At 36.1% G+C, this 21,614-nt stretch overlaps 3 protein-coding genes across 8 annotated transcripts; 1 reads left to right on the top strand and 2 right to left on the bottom strand.

Annotated features, from left to right (window-relative positions):
* Nucleotides 1-243: 243 nt before the first annotated feature.
* On the top strand, nt 244-2,410 carry LOC110682177 (photosynthetic NDH subunit of lumenal location 4, chloroplastic-like). Of its 6 annotated transcripts, none has more exons than XR_002503382.1 (6): nt 329-733; nt 818-910; nt 1,276-1,336; nt 1,433-1,501; nt 1,667-1,816; nt 2,141-2,410. XR_002503382.1 is itself a non-coding variant. In XM_021858441.1 (5 exons), the coding sequence occupies exons 1-5, from the start codon at nt 329-331 to the stop codon at nt 1,747-1,749; spliced, it is 711 nt and encodes a 236-aa protein (XP_021714133.1). In that variant the 5' UTR covers nt 244-328; the 3' UTR covers nt 1,750-2,081. The 6 variants fall into 6 exon arrangements, 1 of the variants encoding a protein (XP_021714133.1); XR_002503383.1 differs by having other exon boundaries at nt 2,138-2,410; XR_002503380.1 differs by having other exon boundaries at nt 2,125-2,410.
* Nucleotides 2,411-2,604: 194 nt separating this feature from the next.
* LOC110682178 (heavy metal-associated isoprenylated plant protein 23-like) lies at nt 2,605-3,687 on the bottom strand. Its single transcript, XM_021858443.1, has 2 exons — nt 3,200-3,687; nt 2,605-3,044 (listed from the first exon to the last, which is right to left on the bottom strand). Exons 1-2 carry the CDS (start codon nt 3,357-3,359, stop codon nt 2,737-2,739), a joined length of 468 nt encoding a protein of 155 aa, XP_021714135.1. The 5' UTR covers nt 3,360-3,687; the 3' UTR covers nt 2,605-2,736.
* A 9,835-nt stretch (nt 3,688-13,522) lies between these two features.
* Nucleotides 13,523-20,705, bottom strand: LOC110682176 (aspartic proteinase-like protein 1). The gene is made up of 10 exons (XM_021858440.1): nt 19,759-20,705; nt 18,146-18,284; nt 17,187-17,422; nt 16,822-17,052; nt 16,563-16,704; nt 16,410-16,480; nt 16,218-16,317; nt 14,767-14,827; nt 14,607-14,678; nt 13,523-14,150 (listed from the first exon to the last, which is right to left on the bottom strand). Exons 1-10 carry the CDS (start codon nt 20,037-20,039, stop codon nt 13,876-13,878), a joined length of 1,608 nt encoding a protein of 535 aa, XP_021714132.1. The 5' UTR covers nt 20,040-20,705; the 3' UTR covers nt 13,523-13,875.
* Between the last annotated feature and the right edge of the window lie 909 nt (nt 20,706-21,614).

Here is a 21,614-nt window from a genome sequence, read left to right as displayed (position 1 = left end):
CATTATCTATATACTCCGTGTATATATAAGAAAAACTCGTGTTGCTAAATAAAATATTTTTAGATTAGTCTCTATGTATATTTTCATTATATCTCCTCGAACTTTTATATTTCACATTAACATAAATATGATGGCATATGCAGGTTACATTTTTTTTTGGGTAGCCCTGAATGGAATACAGAATATGTCAATTTTAGAGTACATATAATTGTTATCTAAATGTTACCTGTATTTGTCATTTTGTCAATTACCATGTATTTGGGATAAGAAGAGTGTGTGAGTGAGCACATCTCCTCCAACCAGAAGAAGCACAAAAAAAAAATTAAAAATGGCGGTATGTGCAACTGCAGCAACAACAGCAGCACTCACAGCCATTGCAAATGCCAATTCGAGCACATCAAAAAAAATATCAAAACTCCAATTCCGAACTCTGAAACCAATCTCAAACAAATTGAACCCAAGTAGTCCTACCAATTGGTTTGATGATACTGATAAGAAAATTTCAGCAAATGTTGCAGGAGCGCGAAAAGTACTAGAAATGGGACTTATTGGAGTTATGGCTGCTTCTACGATGGCTTTCGGGTTTCCATCAGAAGCAGATGCTTTAAGAGTAGAATACTATGCCACTACTGCTGAGCCTTCTTGTGAACTCAATGTCGTTCGTTCTGGTTTAGCTTACTGTGACATTGCTGTTGGTTCCGGTCCTGCAGCTCCTTACAACACCCTTATCAATGTACTAATCTCATTGAGAATCTTTTTTCCTTATAGCCTAACTTATTTGATGCTCTACAATTTTGATTGGTTTTATGGATTTTAGGTGCACTACACTGCAAGATTTGGTGATGAGACTGTCTTTGATAGCAGTTATAAACGCGGTAGGCCTCTTACTATGCGCATTGGTGTAGGAAAAGTATGTTCTGCTCTGCTCTTTCCCTTCCACTCTTAAGAAATCTTTCTTTCTTTCTTTTGGTGAATTTATTATGTGTTTCTTATACTTATAAAATGTGAGGAATAGTTGAGAGTTAGGATACTTTTAAGCTACCTAAGACTAGCCTAATTTATTGTTCATGTACTGTAAGCTTTTTCTGCTGCATATCACAAGGTATATTATGGTTTGTGTGGGGCTGTAATTTGCAAAAATTGCATAATCAAATTGGAACTTCTCTTACACTAAACTGGTTTCGCAGTATATTGTTCAGGGAATGCATATATAATTCTGATCACCATATAATTGTGCTGAATGTATGAATATATATGTTTCATTTCAAATTGCAGGTTATTAGGGGATTGGATCAAGGGATTTTTGGTGGTGATGGGGTACCCCCTATGCAAGTTGGTATGCCAGCTTAAAAGATTAAATTTTTGCATAATATGTATTGCAGTGCTTCTATATGGTGTTTCTCTGCAGTTAAATCTCTGAATTCATATGCAGGTGGAAAGCGCAAGCTCCGTATTCCTCCAGAGTTAGCCTATGGACCAGAACCAGCTGGTTGTTTTTCAGGTATTAATGCAAAAAACTGTGTTCATTGAAATATGCAGTCAGAAAAAAGTCTCAAATCAGAACATTTCTTAAGAAAAAAAGTATATCAGCTTGCCTAAAACCTCGGCTTGTGTTCTTCAGTTGTGACTGCAATACTTCTAACAATTGAACTAATTACTTCTGCAGGTGATTGCAACATACCAGCCAATGCAACTCTGCTTTATGACATTAACTTTGTGAATATATACTCCGGAAATAGGGCAAAGTGAACAAATAATCTTGCTCAATGCACACTTGATCATACTTGATTCAATGCACCAAGAAAGTTCAGTCCAAGTGAGCTCCTCTCCCTCACTAAATTTCTCTTGTAACTAGATATTGTACATTTGTATCAGTAACCTTAGCATGTGCTCAGGTAAAAAGCAGACTATTACACATATGTATCTTTCGGCACAGGCCTGGAAATGATTACCTGCTGAGTTAAGACTATATAGATAACAGCAATGTTCCAATCTCTTAAATGTCATCCATTTGCTAGAGCAACCAAAAAGTTGCAGTTGTCTGATTGACTGTTTTAATAAAATTGAATATGTGTTCTGCTTTAACCACCCCTCAGAAATCTTATTGTAATGATAGACTAACAGGTAATTCAAACAGCAGCTTCCATTGCTCCAAGGGAGGACACCATTTTGGTATCCCCAAGTCCCAACAGATGCCTACCAAACATTGTTCTAGAATTGGCATGCTGAGAATTTGGAATGTTTTTGTTATTTCAGATTCTACTGATTAGTTTTGGTAAGAGACTGTCAGATATATTACATTTTCGCTACACATGTATGTATCCTGTTGTAGAAGTTCCTCCTTCTGCGTAATGTGTATAAAACCTACAGTTATGTCATCAATATGGTATTCATTGAAAAAGTCGGGAAATTTCTCTTACTGTGCTATTGTTCTGCACATACTCCATACTTATTTTCATATATACTTGATGTACTTAGTCTTAGGTACCTTTATTGCAAGCTTGATTTCAGATAGTATTGTTCTTACTAATTGCCTTTTAGACTTAAGAGGCCCTTTTTAAGCTTTGATAACCAAAAATAAATAAATTCAAACAAGGATTATCATGAACACTGGAATAGGAAATGATATTAAAGTATATTAGTCATCAGATGTTAGTGTAGGAAATTTTACATAACATATCCAAGTGTAACACCAGGATCAAACTATCAAAATTGGCAGAAAAAAACAGAAGTGATCTACATGATAGAGCAAGCATTTGGGTTATCATCACTGAACATGGTCATTAGAGGGTCCTGATCATATCGCGTGACTGTACCATTTTTTGGGTTTTCGACAAATTCCACCTTCCTGACATGTCCAGGAGGAGCTTTCTTATCATAAGCAACCGAGGCATAAGGCTGAGACACTAAATTGTAAGGCACATATGGCCATATTTCTGCCTTCTTCCCTGTTGATTTTGCCTTCTTCAGCACCTTATTTGCCTCCACATACCCTGTAACTGTCACCTTCTGCTGCTTCCTGTTGATCTCCACTGACTTCACCCCTGGAATAAGAATTATATTTCGCGAATATCAGAATTTGGCAACAAACTGAGTCCATTTAACTAACAACAATAACGAAACTTTGTCCTTACACAAACCAAGAATACAAATTACTAACAGTAACAAAATTTAGCAAAAGACTGGAAGAAGAAATTACCAGATAGTGAAGATAACGCTTTCTTGACTTTAAGCTCACATCCATCACAATCCATTCTAACTTTGAGCTCCACAGTTTGAAACTGCTTCCTCTTCTTCTTGTGCATATGACCACCACCCATCATTTCTGAAAAATACTCCAATGTACCTCCAACTCCCATACTTCTTAGTTTTCTTGTACAAAAGTAATGTAAAATACAAACTCGGAAACCCTCCTAACCAGAGTATTATCGCTTTATCAACCCCCTCAAACTATCGCCTTAGACAAGTCTTTTTGCAACCAAGGATTTGCGAAATGAATGCACACAAAAAGTAATAATCTTGTATTGTAACTGAAATATTTTCTCCAAGAAATATGATGTATTATTATGTTGTAGATGTTTGTAGGATGATCAAATCATATGTGTAATGAGAGGGAGGCAGGTGAAGTTTTATAGCTAAAATGACATGGGAGAGACTTTGTAGGAAACTTCTCTCCAACAAACTAGATTCCTTTCTTTGCCTCGTAGAAATCTCAGTTTTCATAACAAATACGAGTGGGTATGTACCAACTAAAAAACTATAGTATAAAATAAACTATAAATTGGACTGCTTTTAATTTTTAAAATAAAGAAACTGTGATCTTATTTCTTTCCCTTTTTGCTACAAATGTGTAATGTAGAAACTTTACCTTTTATCTCTGTTCTTTCTTCACTAGCTTTCTTCTAACGGCTTTTTTTAGACTGGATTGTGGGCGGTTCGAAAGTTCAAACACATGAACTGTTAAATAACAGGGTTAAGGAAAGCACAAAGGTGATCAAAGATCGATTAATCAGTCATATTATTAAAAGAGATACTTAAAAATTGTAAGTACAGTACATGTATATCATGGCTTGATTACTTTGTACCAAAGAAACTTACTTATAGAGAATAGAGAAAGTGCCGAAGATTTATGTATTCTCATCCCCAAACCTATCCCCATCGTTGGAAGGTACAAACTCTAACCACTATACTTGATCCGACTAGCACACAACCAAAAACCATACCCAATCCACTCATTGGAATACCTATTATCCACTTATATTCACCTTGCCCCACTACATACCTCTTACGGCTCTAATTCCCACGTGTATCATGATCTACCAACACCTACTTAGTTTAAATTTTTGAGAAAGTTGTTTAACACTATGTTTTCACTCGATACACAATAGTATAATTTTTAAATGCTAGTAAAAAAAACACTGAATTTAAAAATTAATCATTGTTTATTTATAGGTAAAATCTTGAATTCTCGATCAATACATACTATGTACACATTTCACCTTCATATCGACTTTACTACAATCAAAATTGGAAACTCCTAAACATACCGTCCTGATCAAGAATTCACCCAATCCCCCAACCCCCTACCTTCCCCAAGTAGTAAGTTCACTAAAAGTAGCAATGTAGCATCCATTAGACCATTACACTTTGCTTAAGACATTAGAACTTTATCAAAGTAGCTTACAACAAAAAAAATATATACATTTAAGACAAAAAGGACAAAGTTTAGTAGACATGATTAATTTAAGTTGGAAATTATTCAATAAAACAAATTAATTAAAAAGGTGAAGATGGTCAGCTGGTGGAAAATACAGATCACAAAGCAAATATTGAAATGTTAAAATATAGGTATGAAAGAACCTAAAACATTGAGAAGGTGTCTCGAAAATAAGATGTTGTCACGTAGTCACGTTTTAAAACGCGGAACATCGTTAAATACATACATTTTGACACGTGTTAAGCATCCAACAGTTGAGATCACAAAGATCATCAGAAGCTGGCTACCTTCATATTTAGGTTGTCTTCTGATTGGTTGATTCAACATGTCATAGGTGGGGTGTGATTATCAGTGGCGGAGCCAGGATTTTCAAATTGGGGGGACGGATTATGGATATAATATAATTTGACAAAAATCTAACAAAAAAAAAACTCAAACACACAAATTGGTTAATAGTTAATTTTAAAATTTCAAAATACAATAAAATACTTAGTCATACAATTCAAAATGATGAAAAAAATTACATAAATATTAAATTAAAATTACACTTGCATCCTTTGAGTCTTCGTATTTTGAAAGCGATCAATAATTTTTTCATCGGAAACTTGTAAGAAGACATCCTTCTTAATAAAAGTAACCAAATCATCATTTATAAGTTGATCACCCATGTTACTACGTTTATGTCAATACGAGTATGTCATATTTAAAGCCAACACAAAGCAAGCTAAACTAATAAACTAGACTTGTTGAAAGCTGACCAAAGAATATGGCAAAAAAAAAATTTTCTTTTCTAATTACTCAATAAGATAAAGGAAAAATTACCAATCTAGCTTAATTATCAAACAATGTTCCATATTAGACGTGTGGCAAAACTATTTACCAAACTAAGCCTGAGGGTAAAACGCCATCTAGGGTAGCGTTTTACCCCTGACAAATTTTTTTTTAAAACATTTCAGTTATGGGTAAAACGCTACCCTGGATGGCGTTTTACCCCTAACTGAAATGTAAAAAAAAAAAAAAAATCCAAAGGGTAAAACGCCGACGTGGAGGGCGTTTTTGTCTTCTTCATAACACGCCAACCACGCTGTAGTTTTTGCATCAGGTAAAAACTGCTACTTCACTTCAGTTTATTTCATTGTTCTTCAGTCAGGGGTAAAACGCCATCCAGGGTAGCGCTGTACCCCTTACTGAAATGTTTAAAAAAAAAATTGCCAAAGGGTAAAACGCTACCCTAGATGGCGTTTTACCCTCAAACTCAGTTTGATAAATAGTTTTACCACGCGTCTAATATGGAGTATAGTTTCTTAATGAAGCTTCCTTTGGTAATTTTTCCTAAGATAAAAGCATTAAAAAAGTAGACCACCAATCCATAAAAAAGCCGAGAAAATCAACTCCCCAAATAAAAAACTAATCCATCACATTTTCCAATCCCACAAAAACTGATAAACTCTCACTTTCTCTCTCCTCCTCACTCTCTTTCTGTTTCTTTATCTCTCTTCCCCCAACTTCTTCAATGGCGGCATCAACAACATCAACAATCATAGAAGAAACTCAATTAAAAAACCAGACATTTTACTCAACTTACTTGGGGGTTAGTTTTGCAGTGTTCTTGTCATTCTTACCAAATAATGCAATTTTATTTTTTTATTTTTTTTAAAATTGGGGGGACAGTTGTCCCCCCATGTCACTTAATTGGCTCCGCCAGTGGTGATTATCATGTAAATATCCTAAGCAGGCCACCCTAATACTAGAGTGGTCAATTCGAGTAAACGGATCGGTTTTGGGTCGGGTAAGAGTGAGTCGGGTCAATTCGGTGTGATTTCATAACCTATGCAGGTCAGGTTTGGATTGGGTCATGCTTGAGTCGAGTCATGTCGGGTCATACTTCTTATCGGGTTTGGGTCGGGTTAATAACAGGTCGGGTGAACAATAGGTCGGGTTTAAATCGGGTTTTCACGGGTTAAAACGGGTTAGGGTAATTCTCGGGTTCGAGTCGGGTTCGGTTCAAGTCAATAATTTGCGGGTTAGAATCAGGTCGGGTCATTCTCGGGTTTGAGTCGGGTTTGGTTCAAGTCAATAATTTGCGGATTATAATCAGGTCGAGTCATTTTCAAGTCGGGTCATTCTCGGGTTCAAGTCGGTTACAGTTCAAGTCAATAATTTGCGGATTATAATCAGGTTGGGTCATTTCCAAGTCGGGCCATTCTCGGATTCAAGTTGGGTTATTCAAGTCAATAATTTGCAGGTTACAATCAGGTCGGGTCATTTCCAAGTCAGGTCATATTCGGGTTTAACTAACTATAAACAGATAATTATCATTTTTATCAAGCTAATTATTTCCTTTGACTATTAATATATATGACAATATACTAGAGAACTATAGTCTATAAATTAGGAAGGTTATTATCTCCTTTGACCATACAACAAATATATACTATATTTAACTCTTAAATTTGAGGATGATGCTCCTTTCTTTTGCTAGCCTGGACCGACTTGGTCTCCCTAGACAAAATGCTTTAATCAACAATAATAAGGTGGTCTAAATTGCATTTAAGGTGTTTTGAAATTGGGTCGGGAACAATTTAGGTTGAATTTAGGTCGGGCCAATAACAAGTCGTGTTAATTTCAAGTCGAATTAGTAACCAGATCGGGTTGAATTTTTGGGTCAGGTAAGTAATAGGTCTAGTAAAATTCAGGTCAGGTCAATAACAAGTCAGTTTGATTTCGGGCCGTGTTTAAAACAGGTTGGGTTAAATTCGGGTCGGGTTGAATTCAGGTCAAGTTAGTAACAAATAGGGTTAAATTCGGATTTTGACAGGTTAAAACGGGTTTGGGTCAATTTCGATTCAAGTTAGGTTCGGTGCAAGTGTATTGAATTGGCCGTTGTAAACCGATAAATCGGTGCAACTTGTAAACCGATAAATTGGCCATTTAAAAGCAAATTGGATGGTTCCACACACCTAATTGGTCTTCCGGAAGGTTTTAGGGACCATGGTAAACATTTCGGCGATTTTTATTTTCGGGCGCAAAATAGTCAAAAAATTCCAAAATTGAAGATAATATCCACTTTTTTGAGAAATTTTGGAGATTTCGGGGCCTGGTGTCGAAAAGTCTTGAAATTATAGGGGATACATCTCGGGGTCATATAATGCCGTTTGGAACCATATATGATCATTATTTGTTGTCATAAATGTTCATGGTAGGCTGGAGTTAATGAAATTGGTGCAAGTTGTAAAACGGTAAATTGGTCGTTTAAAGGCAAATTGGATGGTTTCACCCACCAACTGGGACTCTCGGAGGGTATTATGGACCATGGTAAACCTTTCGGCATTTTTTTATTTCTGGGCGAAAAAAGTCAAAAATTTCAAAATTAAAGGCTATTATCCATGCTTTTAGAGAAATTTTGGAGGATTCGGGACCCGTGTCGAAAAGTATTGAAATTCTAAGGGATGAATCTCAAGGTCATATAATGTTGTTTGGAACCATATATGTAGGGCTAGCAAACGGATCAGGTCGGGTCGGGTTCGTGTTCGGGTCAGTTCAATTTCGGGTCGAATACCCCTGACCTGAACCTGACCTATTTAACTTTTCGGGTCAAAAAGCTCAACCCTAACCTGATTTTTTCGGGTTCGGGTCAACCCGAATCTGACCTTATTTTTTTGGATCTTTTTTTTTTCGACTCTGAATTTACTTAAGATTACAGATCTAATATTTCCCATTTCAATTTTAAATATTAACATCTTAATTTTATAAAGAAAATCATTGATAAATAATCAAATTGATACCATCAACAAATTAAAAGTGAAGATAATAAACATATAACAACTTCCCTCCTAGAAAGAGTCTTGGATAATAAAATACCAAATTAAATTACATTACATAAGATCTTAAATTAAAAAAAAAAATAAACGTGTCTCAAATTTCAATGATTTGCGGAAATATCATTCAGATATTGTTCGACGATGAGGTTGATGCTTGTTGTTGCTAGACCGATCGAGCGGTGTGAGGCTGATGAAGCAAAGAAAGCGTGATGTGATGGTGGTGGAAAACGTCAAAACGCCGAGGGAACAAATCGTAATCGTAATTTTCAGAAAACTTATACATATAATAAAAAAAATACCTTGGATTGATGAAGGAGAGGTTGAGATAAAGAGAGGAAGTGTAGATTGATGGAAAAAAAACAAGGATTAAATAGAAATTAAGGTTTGAAAAAGGTTGGAGAAGATTTTAGAGAATGAAGAGGGAGAAAATTTAAGAGAGAGAGAATGAAGGAGAGGAGAACGGCTGAGTGAAAGTGAGAAAGAATAGAGGAGTTTAGGGTTTTTGAAGTTATTAGGTGGGCTCATTTTGAATTTTGGGCTTGGCTTATGATTTATTTAGGCTTTTATTTTTTTTTCGGGTTATGTGGGTTAATTTCGGGTTGGGATTTTCAACCTTAACCTAACCCATTTAAATTTCAGGTCGGCTTCGTGTCAACCCATTTACGTTTTTGGGTCGAAAACCTCAACCCTAACCCGCTATTTTCAGGTCGGTTTCGGGTCGTGTTTTCGGGTCGGGCAGTTTTTGCGAGCCCTACATATATGATCATTATTTGTTGTTATAAATGTTCGTGTTAGGCTTGAGTTAATGAGATCGGTGCAAGTTATAAACCGATAAATAGGCCGTTTAAAGGCAAATTGGATGGTTCCACCCACTCAATTGGACTCCTGGAGGGTATTAGGGACCATGGTAAACATTTCGGCAATTATTATTTCCGGGCGAAAAAAAGTCTAAAAATTCCAAAATTAAAGGCTAATATCCATGCTTTCTAAGAAATTTTGTAGCTTTCGGGGCTTGGTATCGAAAAGCCTTGAGATACAAGGGAATACATCTCGGGGTCATATAAAGTCATTTGGAATCATATATGATCATTATTTGTTGTCATAAATGTTCGTGATAGGCTTAAGTTAATGAAATCGGTGCAAGTTATAAACCGTTAAATTGGTCGTTTAAAAGCAAATTGGATGGTTCCACCCACCCAACTGGACTCCTGGAGGGTATTAGAGACCATGGTAAACGTTTCGGAAATTTTTATTTTCGGGAGAAAAAAAGTCAAAAAATTCCAAAATTGAACGCTAAGATCTACGCTTTGTGAGAAATTTTGGGGGTTTCGAGGCCCGTGTCAAAAAGCCTTGAAATTTTAGGGGATACGTCTTGGGGTTATATAAACCTGTTAGGAACCATTTATGATCATAATATGTTGTCACAAATGTTCATGGTAGGCTTGATTTAATGAAATCGATACAAGTTGTAAACCGTTAAATTGGTCGTATAAAGGCAAATTGGATGGATACACCCACCCAATTGTAATCCCGGAGGGTATTAGGGACCATGGTAAAAATTTCAGCAATTTTTATTTCTGGGCGAAAAAAAGACAATAAATTCCAAAATTGAAGGCTTTTTTGAGAAATTTTTAAAGTTTCGGGGCACGGTGTTGAAAAACATTGAGATTTTAGGGAATAAATATCATGGTCATATAATGTCGTTTGGAACCATTTATGATCATTAAATGTTGTCATAAATTTTCGTGGTACGTAGGCTTAAGTTGATGAAATCGGTGCAAATTGTAATCCGGTAAATTGGCCGTTTAAAGGCAAATTGGATGGTTTCACCTACCCAATTGGACTCCCTGAGGGTATTAGGGACAATGGTAAACATTTCGGCAATTTTTATTTTCGAGCGGAAAAAAGTCAAAAAATTCCGAAATTAAAGGCAAATATCCACGCTTTTTGAGAAATTTTGGAGGTTTTGTGGCTCGGTGTCGAAAAGGGTTGAGATTTTAGAGGATACATCGTGAGGTCATTTAATGCCGTTTGGAACCATAAATGATCATTATATGTTGTCATAAATGTTCGTGGTAGGCTTGAGTTAATTAAATGGTGCAAGTTGTAAACTGGTAAATTGGTCGTTTAAAGGCAAAGTGGTTAGTTCCACCCACCCAATTGGAATCCTGAAGGGTATTAGGGACCATGGTAAACATTTCGGCAATTTTTATTTCCGGGCGAAAAAAAGTCAAAAAATTCCACGCTTTTTGAGAAATTTCGGAGGTTTCGGGGCCCGGTGTCGAAAAGGCTTGAGATTTTAGGGGATACATCTCGGGGTCATATAATGCCGTTTGGAACCATATATGGTCATTATATGTTGTCATAAATGTTTGTGGTAGGCTTGAATTAATGAAATCGGTGTAAATTGTAAACCGATAAATTGGCCGCTTAAAAGCAAACTGGATGGTTCCACCCACTCAATTGGACTCCCAGAGGGTATTAGGGACCATGGTAAAAATTTCGGCAATTTTTATTTTCGGCCGAAAAAGGTCAAAAAATTCCAAAATTGAAGGCTAAGATCCACGCTTTATGAGAAATTTTGGAGTGTTCGGGGCCTGGCTTCGAAAAGTCTTGAAATTCTAGGGAATACATCTCGGGGTCATATAATGTCGTTTGAAACCATATATGATCATTATTTGTTGTCATAAATGTTCGTGGTAATCTTGAATTAATGAAATCGGTGCAAGTTGTATACCGGTAAATTGGTCGTTTAAAGGCAAATTGGATGGTTCCACCCACTCAATTGGACTCCCGGAGGGTATTAGGGACCATGGTAAACATTTCGGCAATTTTTATATCCGGACGAAAAAAAGTCAAAAAATTCCAAAATTGAAGGTTAATTATCCACGCTTTTGAGAAATTTCGAATGTTTCGGGGCCCAGTGTCGAATTGCATTGCGATTTTAGGGGATGCATCTCGGGGTCATATAATGCCGTTTGGAACCATGTATGATCATTATATTTTATTATAAATTTTTGTGGTAGGCTTGAATTAATGAAATCGGTGCAAGTTGTAAACCAGTAAATTGGTAGTTTAAAAGCAAATTGAATGGTTCCACCCAGCCAATTTGACTCCCGGTGGGTATCAGGGACCATAGTAAACATTTCGGTAATTTTTATATCCAGGTGAAAAAAAGTAAAAATATTCCAAAATTGAAGGCTAATTATCCATGCTTTTTGAGAAATTTTGGAGGTTTCGGGTAGAGATGTCAATTCGAGTAAATGGGTCGGTTTTGTGTCGATAAGAGTGGGTCGGGTCAACTCAATTCGGATTAATTCCATAACCTATGCGGGTTGGGTTTCGGTTGGTCATGCTTGAGTCGGGTTACATCGGGTCATACTTATTATCGGGTTTGGGTCGAATTTAGGTCGGGTTAATAACAGGTCGGGTTACATTCGGGTCGGGTGAACAATAGATCGGGTTTAATTCAGGTTAAAATGGGTTAGGGTAATTCTCGGTTTCGGTTCTAGTCAATAATTTGCGGGTTAGAATCAGGACGGGTCATTTTCGGGTTTTAGTCGGGTTTGGTTCAAGTCAATAATTTGGGGGTTATAATCAGGTCGGGTCATTTTCAAGTCGGGTTCGGTTCAAGTTAATAATTTGCAGGTTATAATTAGGTTGGGTCATTTTCAAGTCGGGTCATTCTCGGATTCAAGTCGGGTTATATTCAAGTCAATAATTTCCAGGTTACAATCAGGTCGGGTCATTTCCAAGTCAGGTTATTCTCAGGTTCAACTGACTATAAATAGATAATTACCATTTTATCAAGATAATTATTTCCTTTGACTACAATATATATAGGGAACTATAGTCTATAATTTAGGAAGATAATTATCTCTTTTAACCATACAACAAATATATACTATATTTAACTCTTAAATTTGAGGATGTTGCTCATTTATTTTATTGGCCTGGACCGACTTGGTCTCCCTAAACAAAATGCTTTGATCAACAATGATAAGGTGGTCTAAATTGCATTTAAGGTGATTTAAAATCGGGTCAGTAACAATTTGGGTTGAATTTAGGTCTGGTCAATATTAAGTCGTGTTGATTTCGAGTCGGGTTAGTAACAGATCGGGTTGAATTTTTGGATCAGGTTATAATAGGGTTGGTAAAATTCAGGTTGGGTCAATAAAAAGTCGGGTTGAATTTGAGTCCGGTCAATAACAAGTCGGGTTGATTTCGAGTTGGGTTTGTAACAGGTTGGGTTAAATTTGGGTCGGGTTAGGAATGGGTCAGGTTGAATTCAAGTCAGGTTAGTAACAAGTCGCGTTAAATTCGGGTTTTGACGGGTTAAAACGGATTCGGGTCAATTTCGGTTCAAGTCAGGTTCGGTTCAAGTCAATAATTTACGGGTTACATTCGGGTCGGGTCATCTCCAGGTCAGTTCATGTTCGAGTCTCGCATACTCGAGTCAATTCGAGTCTAGGGTTGGTTTCAGGTCGGGTTTGAGTCACCATTTTTTCGGGTTCAAATGGGTCGGTTAATAATTGGGTGTGAGTCGGTATTTCGAGTCGGGTCAACTTTTGACAGCTTTACCTAATACTAGCTTTTTTGTAAAATGACAATAATATTAATATTTAATCTATATAATTAACTTATCTTACGTCCACATACACCAAATACTGTCTTCATGTAGGTGTAAATAACATTATAAATACCAGAGTATAAGATGCAACAATGCTATTTTTGCTCATTTGATGATTAAATGAGCAATAATCATCCTTTAATCATCAAAATAAGATCGTGCACTCAAATATATATAACAAATTTTGATGTAGCTGGGAAGTACGTCTTGTTTTATCAACAATTATAAATGAGAGAATGTCAAATTACCTACGAAACTCATACAAACAAAGAACTTAATTAAGAAATGTCAAAAATATCTACAGTTCGTTCTACAATGAATGTAAAATTCTTTAATCAAAGGTACACATGAAGCTTTTGAATTCTTAGCTTGATTTCACTAGTTAATGTCTAATGCCACGGCATTGAGCAAGTAAATTCAACAAATGCCAGAAACCGATGTTCCACAACCCACAAAAAAGGCTCATTATATACTCCATACGAAGTTTCAAAATTCTATGAATAAGCAGTTGTATATAAGAGAACCTAGTAATAACATAGCTCCATCTAGAGAGAAAAAATACTAACTATATATACACGGCTTTAATCGAGAATTATAGAAGACCTAAGTGGGAGGCAAGAGGGATACAGGTATACTACAGATCCAATGACTTATAGGGAAAAATGTAAAGGCATTGGATCGATATGATATAAATGCATGGATGGTATTTACATCAGGTGTAGAAAAATTACTGATTCAAAATACCATTGTGGATGAAAGGTCGTGATCGAGATAGCTAGTATGGAAAGCAGCATCCAAGATGAAAATGGTGGATGCATCGCTGAGGCAGCAGAGGCTTTGGGAGAAGTCCTGCCAGCAATAGCAGGAGACACGGCCTGTGCACCAGGAATGCTCTGTTGTTCATTACTAGGCAATGCATTAGGTGGTTTACCCCCTGTTGGTGGCATTGATGGCGTTTTGTTCTGATTGCTTAGATCTTGACCTACAGATATGCCACAGGTGTAATTAGATTATTTTTTTTATTCTTATGCATTTCCTGACTTCAGCCAGTAGTAGCAAAGAAATCTAGCCGGCCACATTGAAAGTAGATTAATTTGAGCACGTAATTAATGAAGCTTTATGCCTTGACACAGCCTTCTTTCCCTAAGAACTTGTTCATGCATCATAAAAGCAAGTTTATATATCAACACATACTCGTAGCAAAAACTTGTCAGGAAGAACAATCAGCTATCAACCTATCATTGATAAAAGATCAGCTAAAGAGCAATCAACCTTCATTCAGACAGACAGAGCTTTGCAGGAGATACGTGAAACAATAAGTAGATGATAAAAGATCCCTTTATAAACCATGATAAAGAAACCAAATGCAAAACTCCATAGGGCCTCACCAACGCAGATTGCAAATTAAAGCATTAGACTTCAAACATTAAATACTTACAATCGGAATGAGACCAGCCAAGTTTCATGTTTTCCCTATCAAACACCATGCGATATCCTGTCATGAAGTTCTCTGCAAAATAATATTTTAATTCCAAATAAGAAACATACCTGTTAATGCATGTTAAAGTAATTATAAAATCAAACAGGCCTCCACTTACGGCCAATAATTGCAATATCTCCATCGGCACGTCCTACAGCAAGACAATATCCCACAATTCCCTGCAGCATAGCATCCCAATAACTTAGCAAGGCCATCAGGTTCAGGAAAGTAGGAATATAAGATGCTTCAATTCATAGCTATGATATTGAACAATAACCTGAAAGATAATCATGGTTTCCGCGGATTTAATATCTTAGCAAGATTTACAAATCACATCAATGATATCCATCGACATTATATATAATAAGAGTTCACATATAAAGAACATGCTTCAATGGACAGTAATATAGCGAGTCCAATCTTCAACAAGGAGATAGCTCTGGATAATGGTTACTGATATGCTTATTTCAAAATAGTTTTACTAAAGGACACAACCTAGAGCAGAGAAATAAGTAAATTAAAAAAAACACACGCACAGGGCAGGCTACTGAGAGTCTGAGACCAATCAAGCCCACATCAAATAAAAAGGCTTTGATGTTGAATTATGACAAGTTTGTTGGATAAAACATTTCATTACAGTTAACCCAAAATCTGGCAGGTTATTGAAAATCTACCAAACCGAACAAACTTATAAGCAATAAGCTACTGAGATGAGTGAGACCAATCAAGCACATGTTGTAAAAAAAATTAAAAGGCTTTGGTAATGAATTTTGATAAGGTTGTTGGTTAGCGTTTCATCTCAGCCAATGCAAACTTTGACAAATTATTAAAAAACAACCAAACCAAGCAAACTTAATAGCAATAAGCTAACAAATCGTTTTAGCTAGCTTGCTTGTCTCTTTGAATCGATTCATGGTGTACTTTTATTAATCCTCATACAGAATAGTAAATTTCCGTTCTTTCTCAGACATTAATTAAAGCTACCTTAACCCAAGCCTTCATTATGCCTAAAATGTCGGACCTGAATGAAATTATTCATTTCTTAGGGTGGTTTGTGCCAAATCATACAGATTCTTCAAAAGAAACAACAATGGTAAAAGTTGAAGCTAAATTCAAGTTCATACGAATAGCTACTTTTGTTCACATAAACATGATACTTGAATAAATAGACTCAAGTGAAAACAAGCAAATTCGAAATTTATGGTCTATATGCTAGCAGCATATTGAGAAAGAATCTTGGAAGAAAGATTACAGATACCCAACAATGGAAGCCAAAATCAACACAGCTTCGGAAATAGGAACTTGGGATAACTAGAAACAATCAGCAATTATTATATATTATAATATTATACTACACTGAATCATTCAGAAATGAGATGTTAATCCCTATTATAAAATAAATTGATTTGCACACCTTCACTCAGTTTTAAACGACTTCCAGCAGCGTAATTTTATCCTAGTAACTACAGAATGTAACTCAGCAGATATTATTCTTTTTTCCTTAATTTGAAGATCACAGATATTTTTAGGGGAGCAGGGAAGAAGAAGGGGAGGTAATGAGATACCAACCTGATCTCCATTGACAGTGTACATAGGATATTGGACAACAAAACTCTGGTCAGATGGCAACATCAGCTCCAGAGAAGGATAATTACGCAGATCATCTCCACTGTTTCAACAAGAATATTTTAGACTAGTCAAATGTACAAAGAATAAAACAGAGTCCAAGAAATGAATTATTAAGATGTCACATAAAATAACCTTGACTTGTAACAATAATCCCATGGAGATCCATCATAATTCACTCTAGCAGCCTTAACTTCTTTGTCAAACTGTCAGATATTGCATTTGCTTCAACACTGAATCATCTATAACTAAACTAGAATTCAAATTTGAATTACAGACAATAAGTACCTCCTGAGTAACTTTTTTATACACATCATCTGGAAAATAAGTGAAAGAAAACCCACTATCAACAACAGCATGGAAACTTGTTTGTTTGAGACAAGTGCCCTTCCCAATACAGACAGAATCCACGCCGACAACATAAGTTGAACTGAATAGAAGAGGGCAGAGAGAAAGAGAGCCAACACCAATGAACACAAGTGTATTAGTCCAACAAGATTCTGGTCTATATAATGAGGAGATAGTATATTAAGTATAAGAAACATACTATTTTCCATCTAAAGGCAGAAATGGAGTCCACTGATGGGTATTGAGTCCTTGGTCACCAAAATATATTCTCCCAGAAAAATTTTCATTAAAACACAATGAGAAAGAGTTTCTAATTAATCCAGATTTTGCAAGAAGACTTGGCACAGAAATGTCCCCAGGACCTAGACCCATCAGACCATCAGGAGCAATTCCCTCCTCCAGATAAACACCACTTTGCTTCTTACCACACCTGTACAAGATCAAACAGCCCATAAAGATGGCGTTCAAATTTCCTGGACATAGCAGCAATTAACAAATATCTAGCAAGTTAAACGAAGTATGTAATAAGAAATATCAGACCCAAAATCAATTATCAGAGCATACCCAAATATAATTGAAGCTTTTATACTTGATGGGCTATTACTGCTAGATGAGAGATGTAATACATCCTCAACAAGCTGGCCCGAACTTGATGTATTTTCCGAAAAATATTGGACACTGTAAGGGCATGACTGAGTGGGACTTTTACAGTTTTCCTGCTGTGCGCATAACCGATGGCTGCAAGTCAGAAGCTTACTGGAATTTGAGCTATCTGGGTTGTACTCGTTGAGGTTCTTATCCTGCATAATAGATGCCCCCATAGACCAAGGAGCACCTGCCAATCAATCACTGGAAATAAGTGCTAACACTGTTCCAAGTATTAGCAGGTACTAATCATACAAAGCACAGGTATAAATCGTATTACAACAGCAAAAATTATAAAACAATAATTTTGCAAGTAAATAAAAGTGTTCAAATCAGGTTGGCAAGTCACATACTCCATAATCCTTATCAGCCTTTTCATTGGTAATGGTGTCAAATTCTTTCAGTTTCTCTTTCAAACACCGCCCTTCAGCTCTATTTACTCATTCTTGTCAATATTATTCAATTTAAGAAGAGAATTCAAGCTCTTTTCACATGAGTCTCCCTTATCTCAACTTATTGAGCTTATTAGAGCTAATTCGAACTTATTAGCCCTCACCTAAACCAATGAACTTATCACTAATTGCTTCTAGTGATAAAATGAACTTGGTAGCCCAAATATGAACTTACTAGTCTTTATGCGAACATAATTATTCTTTTTTAAACTTATATTTTCTAATGTGGAAAGAACATGAATTAAGATAAAGGAGATTATCTTTTGAAATCAATATAATCTGTATTATAATGGCTTAAAACTTATAAGATACTCCACATAAAACCATTTCTAGAACTATATGTGTGTGTGTGTGTGTGTGTGTAAATGAAGAAAATAAACAGAAAGAAAACAAAAGAATACGGGCAGAAAGAATAAAAAAGCATACCAAACTGTCATAATGAGTAGCCGAGAGAGAAGCACATTGGACACAATCACATGGAACCCAAAGTAGATCACTACCAGCATCCAAGGCAACCATAAAAGATACATTTGGTGTTCCTATATCAATCCAAGTATAGTATAACCTGCAAATGAACCGCTCATAATTCAAATAATAAACACCGGAAGCATAACCACATTAACTAGACTGCTGCAAAATTATGTAGAAATGTCCATTCATCACTCCCCTCAATGTGTTAATAACTGAATATTGTCATATATACTATTAAAGACGTCCTAAATTAATCATAAACAATTTAATCTGGACTATTACACAACATACACGCTCCCCTCTAACCATCTATTGTGATTTATATGCGAGGAAAAGCATAATCATGTAGGATTTCATTAGATTTGTCTCGATATATACTTTCAAGATATCGCGGGAAATTGTGCTTTGGTAAGCTTTATCCCCCAAAGTTGTCATACACTACTAACAGAGGAGCTATAATGCTTCCTAAGATATCCTTACTTGGATTTAGCAATGGAAAAAATGTGGTAATATTTAAGGTTCTAAGCTCTCATTACACTAATTATAGTGAAATAATGTAAATATGTAATGCCCTAAATTGTGATCAGTTGAGAATTTAAAACAATTACAAATAGTCAAGGAAGAATAACATATAGTGAAATAATGTAATGCCCTAAAATATCACATACTGACAATAGTCATCACATTACTTAAAATAGTAATGACTAACGATTGTATGTTCTGAAATCATGAAAAAATAGTGTAGTAATGACTCAGTAAAGTTTTCTAGCAAAACGATGTCATATCCTCACTAACGTGGGGTTAAGCCAATGGGAAAATTACCTACGGCAGGAGAGCTAGTATAATGTTGTTCTGATTATAGAAGTTATATACTTCCTCCTCTATTAATATTGCAACAATGGACTTTTTGCACTATTCATCACTCTTGTTTGACCATATAATATGAGTTATACATTAAGCAAAATATAGTCAAGTGGGATCTTGTTGGATTCGTCTCATATAATACTTTTACAATATCAACTTTTTATAATTTTTACTCTTACACAATTATAGATATCCTCCTTGTTGTTGCAATATTAACAGAACAGAGGAAGTATACTACAAGGGCATCCCAAAATATATTCGATAAGATGACAACTTTCTACAAAAGCCCTAAAATAGTAAATGTGATTATGCCATTGTTAAATTCCGGCAATTAGAAAATCTCCTCCGTCACACTTTAATATGCCACAATCTTCATAATGTATTTCTGTATCAAGTCTTCTTCATATGGCATCTAATAAGTTCTGTTAAGAATTCTCCCATTTACTCTTAGTACTATTTTAAGAGTTCAAAGCGGAGTATCATCATATAATGCTTGTTATCAAGCATAGTAAACATTCGAAGAATAACCAAGTTATTTCAATCATTTACTTAAACACGATGACTAATAATTAAATGTGGCTTATTAAAGCGGAACAGAGTGAATACATATCACAGCAAATAAACTAATACATTTTTTTGGTGCAAAAATAAATCAGACAAAATTAAAGCAGAAAATAACAATTGTAGCATAAAAATTGACATACCAACCAAGTTCATTGCCGTAAGACTGAGCTTGACTACCCTGAGAAGGAAAAACCAACTGATGCTGATGACCGATTTTCATCTTCTGCCTTTGAAAATCGCCGATCGACAACCTCTGATAATACTCTTTACTCTTAAATTCCGGCCACAATTTCTTACCGGAAAACCCTGGCAACTCGTCGGAAAATCGGTGCACTAATCTGGATGTATACATCGTACTACTCTCTCTAATCATAATCAAAATCAACAACATCCATAACAATAGAGCTAATTTCTTCGCCATTTTCGGCGATTAATCGATGAACAAAGTTATTAATCTAGGGTTTTGCAGAGATCTGGAAATAAATCGAAGTGAAGAGGAAGGAGAAATGAGCAGTACTGAGTAGAGAGTGAGTGAGTGAGAAAGAGGAGTGATAAAAAGTGTGTTTAAAAAAAGAGGAGAGAGAAAACAAAAAAGAGGTGTTTACGCTAATTACGCTCCGTCAACCATGTGTATCGTAATTCCCAAGTCCAAATCACCTTTTTTTAATTTTGCTTTATTGTTTTGTTGGACCTATTTAATTATGGAAAGGGTAAGCTAGGAATTGTCATTTTCCTTAGCACACATCACTATCATTTAGATTTTTTTATTTATTTTTAAGAGCTATCATGTGATTGATAATTTTATACTCGTATACTAGAGCTAGAGTTGTCAAAAGCTGACCCGATCCAAAATATCGACCCTAATCCGACCTATTAACCGATCCGTTCGAACCCGACCTGAAACCAACTCTAGACCCGACTTAACCCGAGTATTTGAGACTCGAACCCGAACATTAACCGACCTAGAGACGACCCGACCCGAATATAACCCGTAAATTATTGACCTGAACCGAACCCGACCTGAACCGAAATTGACCCAAATCCGTTTTAACCTGTCAAAATCCGAATTCAACCCGAACTGTTCCTAACCCGACCCGAATTTAACTCGACCTGCTACAAACCCGACTTGAATTTCAACCCGACCTGTTACAAACCCGACCCGAATCAACCCGAATTGTTATTGACCTGTCCCAAATTCAACCCGACTTGTTATTAAATCAATATGTATAGGTCGTTATCTCATGTTGGTATTGGAACGGAAATTGAATCCTAACTCTATTCCTTCAATATTTCACATTGAATTTTAAGAGGTTAGTTTCACAACATGTTTTTAGGGACGAAACATGTTTTCTGCAAATTAGTGACTTGAACCGAACCCGACTCGAACCCGAGAATGACCCGACTTGATTATAACCCGCAAATTATTGACTTGAACCGAACCCGACTTGAACTCGAGAATGACCCGACCTGATTATAACCCATAAATAATTGACTTGAACCGAACCCGACTCGAACTCGAGAACGACCCTAGCTCGTTTAAACCCGCAAAGACCCGAATTTAACCCGACCTATTTTTCACCCGACCCGAATGTAACCCGACATTAACCAGACCCAAACCCGATAAGATGTATATATGACCCGACGTGACCCGACTCAAGCATGACCCAACCCGAACCCAACCCGCATATGTTATGACATTAACCCGTATTGACCCAACCCGAGATGACCCGACTCACATTAACTCGACTCAAACCCAACCCGTTTACCCGAATTGACAGCTTTAACTGTAGCATCCTTGTATTTGTGAAATTAAGGTGATGGAACAGTGATATTGCTTCCTTGTATCCCTGAGGTCAAGCATGTTCGTATTCATTCAAGACAACCCAAGTAAAGATCTTATCTGTATCACTGTATTGTCTCAATTTACGGAGTAGTATTTTATTTGAACCAGGATTTAGTGGAGCTTGGAACACCGAAAAAAAAAAAAAACCTTTTT

The sequence above is a fragment of the Chenopodium quinoa genome, unplaced genomic scaffold (assembly GCF_001683475.1).
Source record: "Chenopodium quinoa cultivar QQ74 unplaced genomic scaffold, ASM168347v1, whole genome shotgun sequence".
Classification (NCBI taxonomy): Eukaryota; Viridiplantae; Streptophyta; class Magnoliopsida; order Caryophyllales; family Amaranthaceae; genus Chenopodium; species Chenopodium quinoa.
The sequence above is the reverse complement of the archived record's forward strand: the minus strand, read 5'-3'. Positions and strand labels throughout refer to the sequence as shown.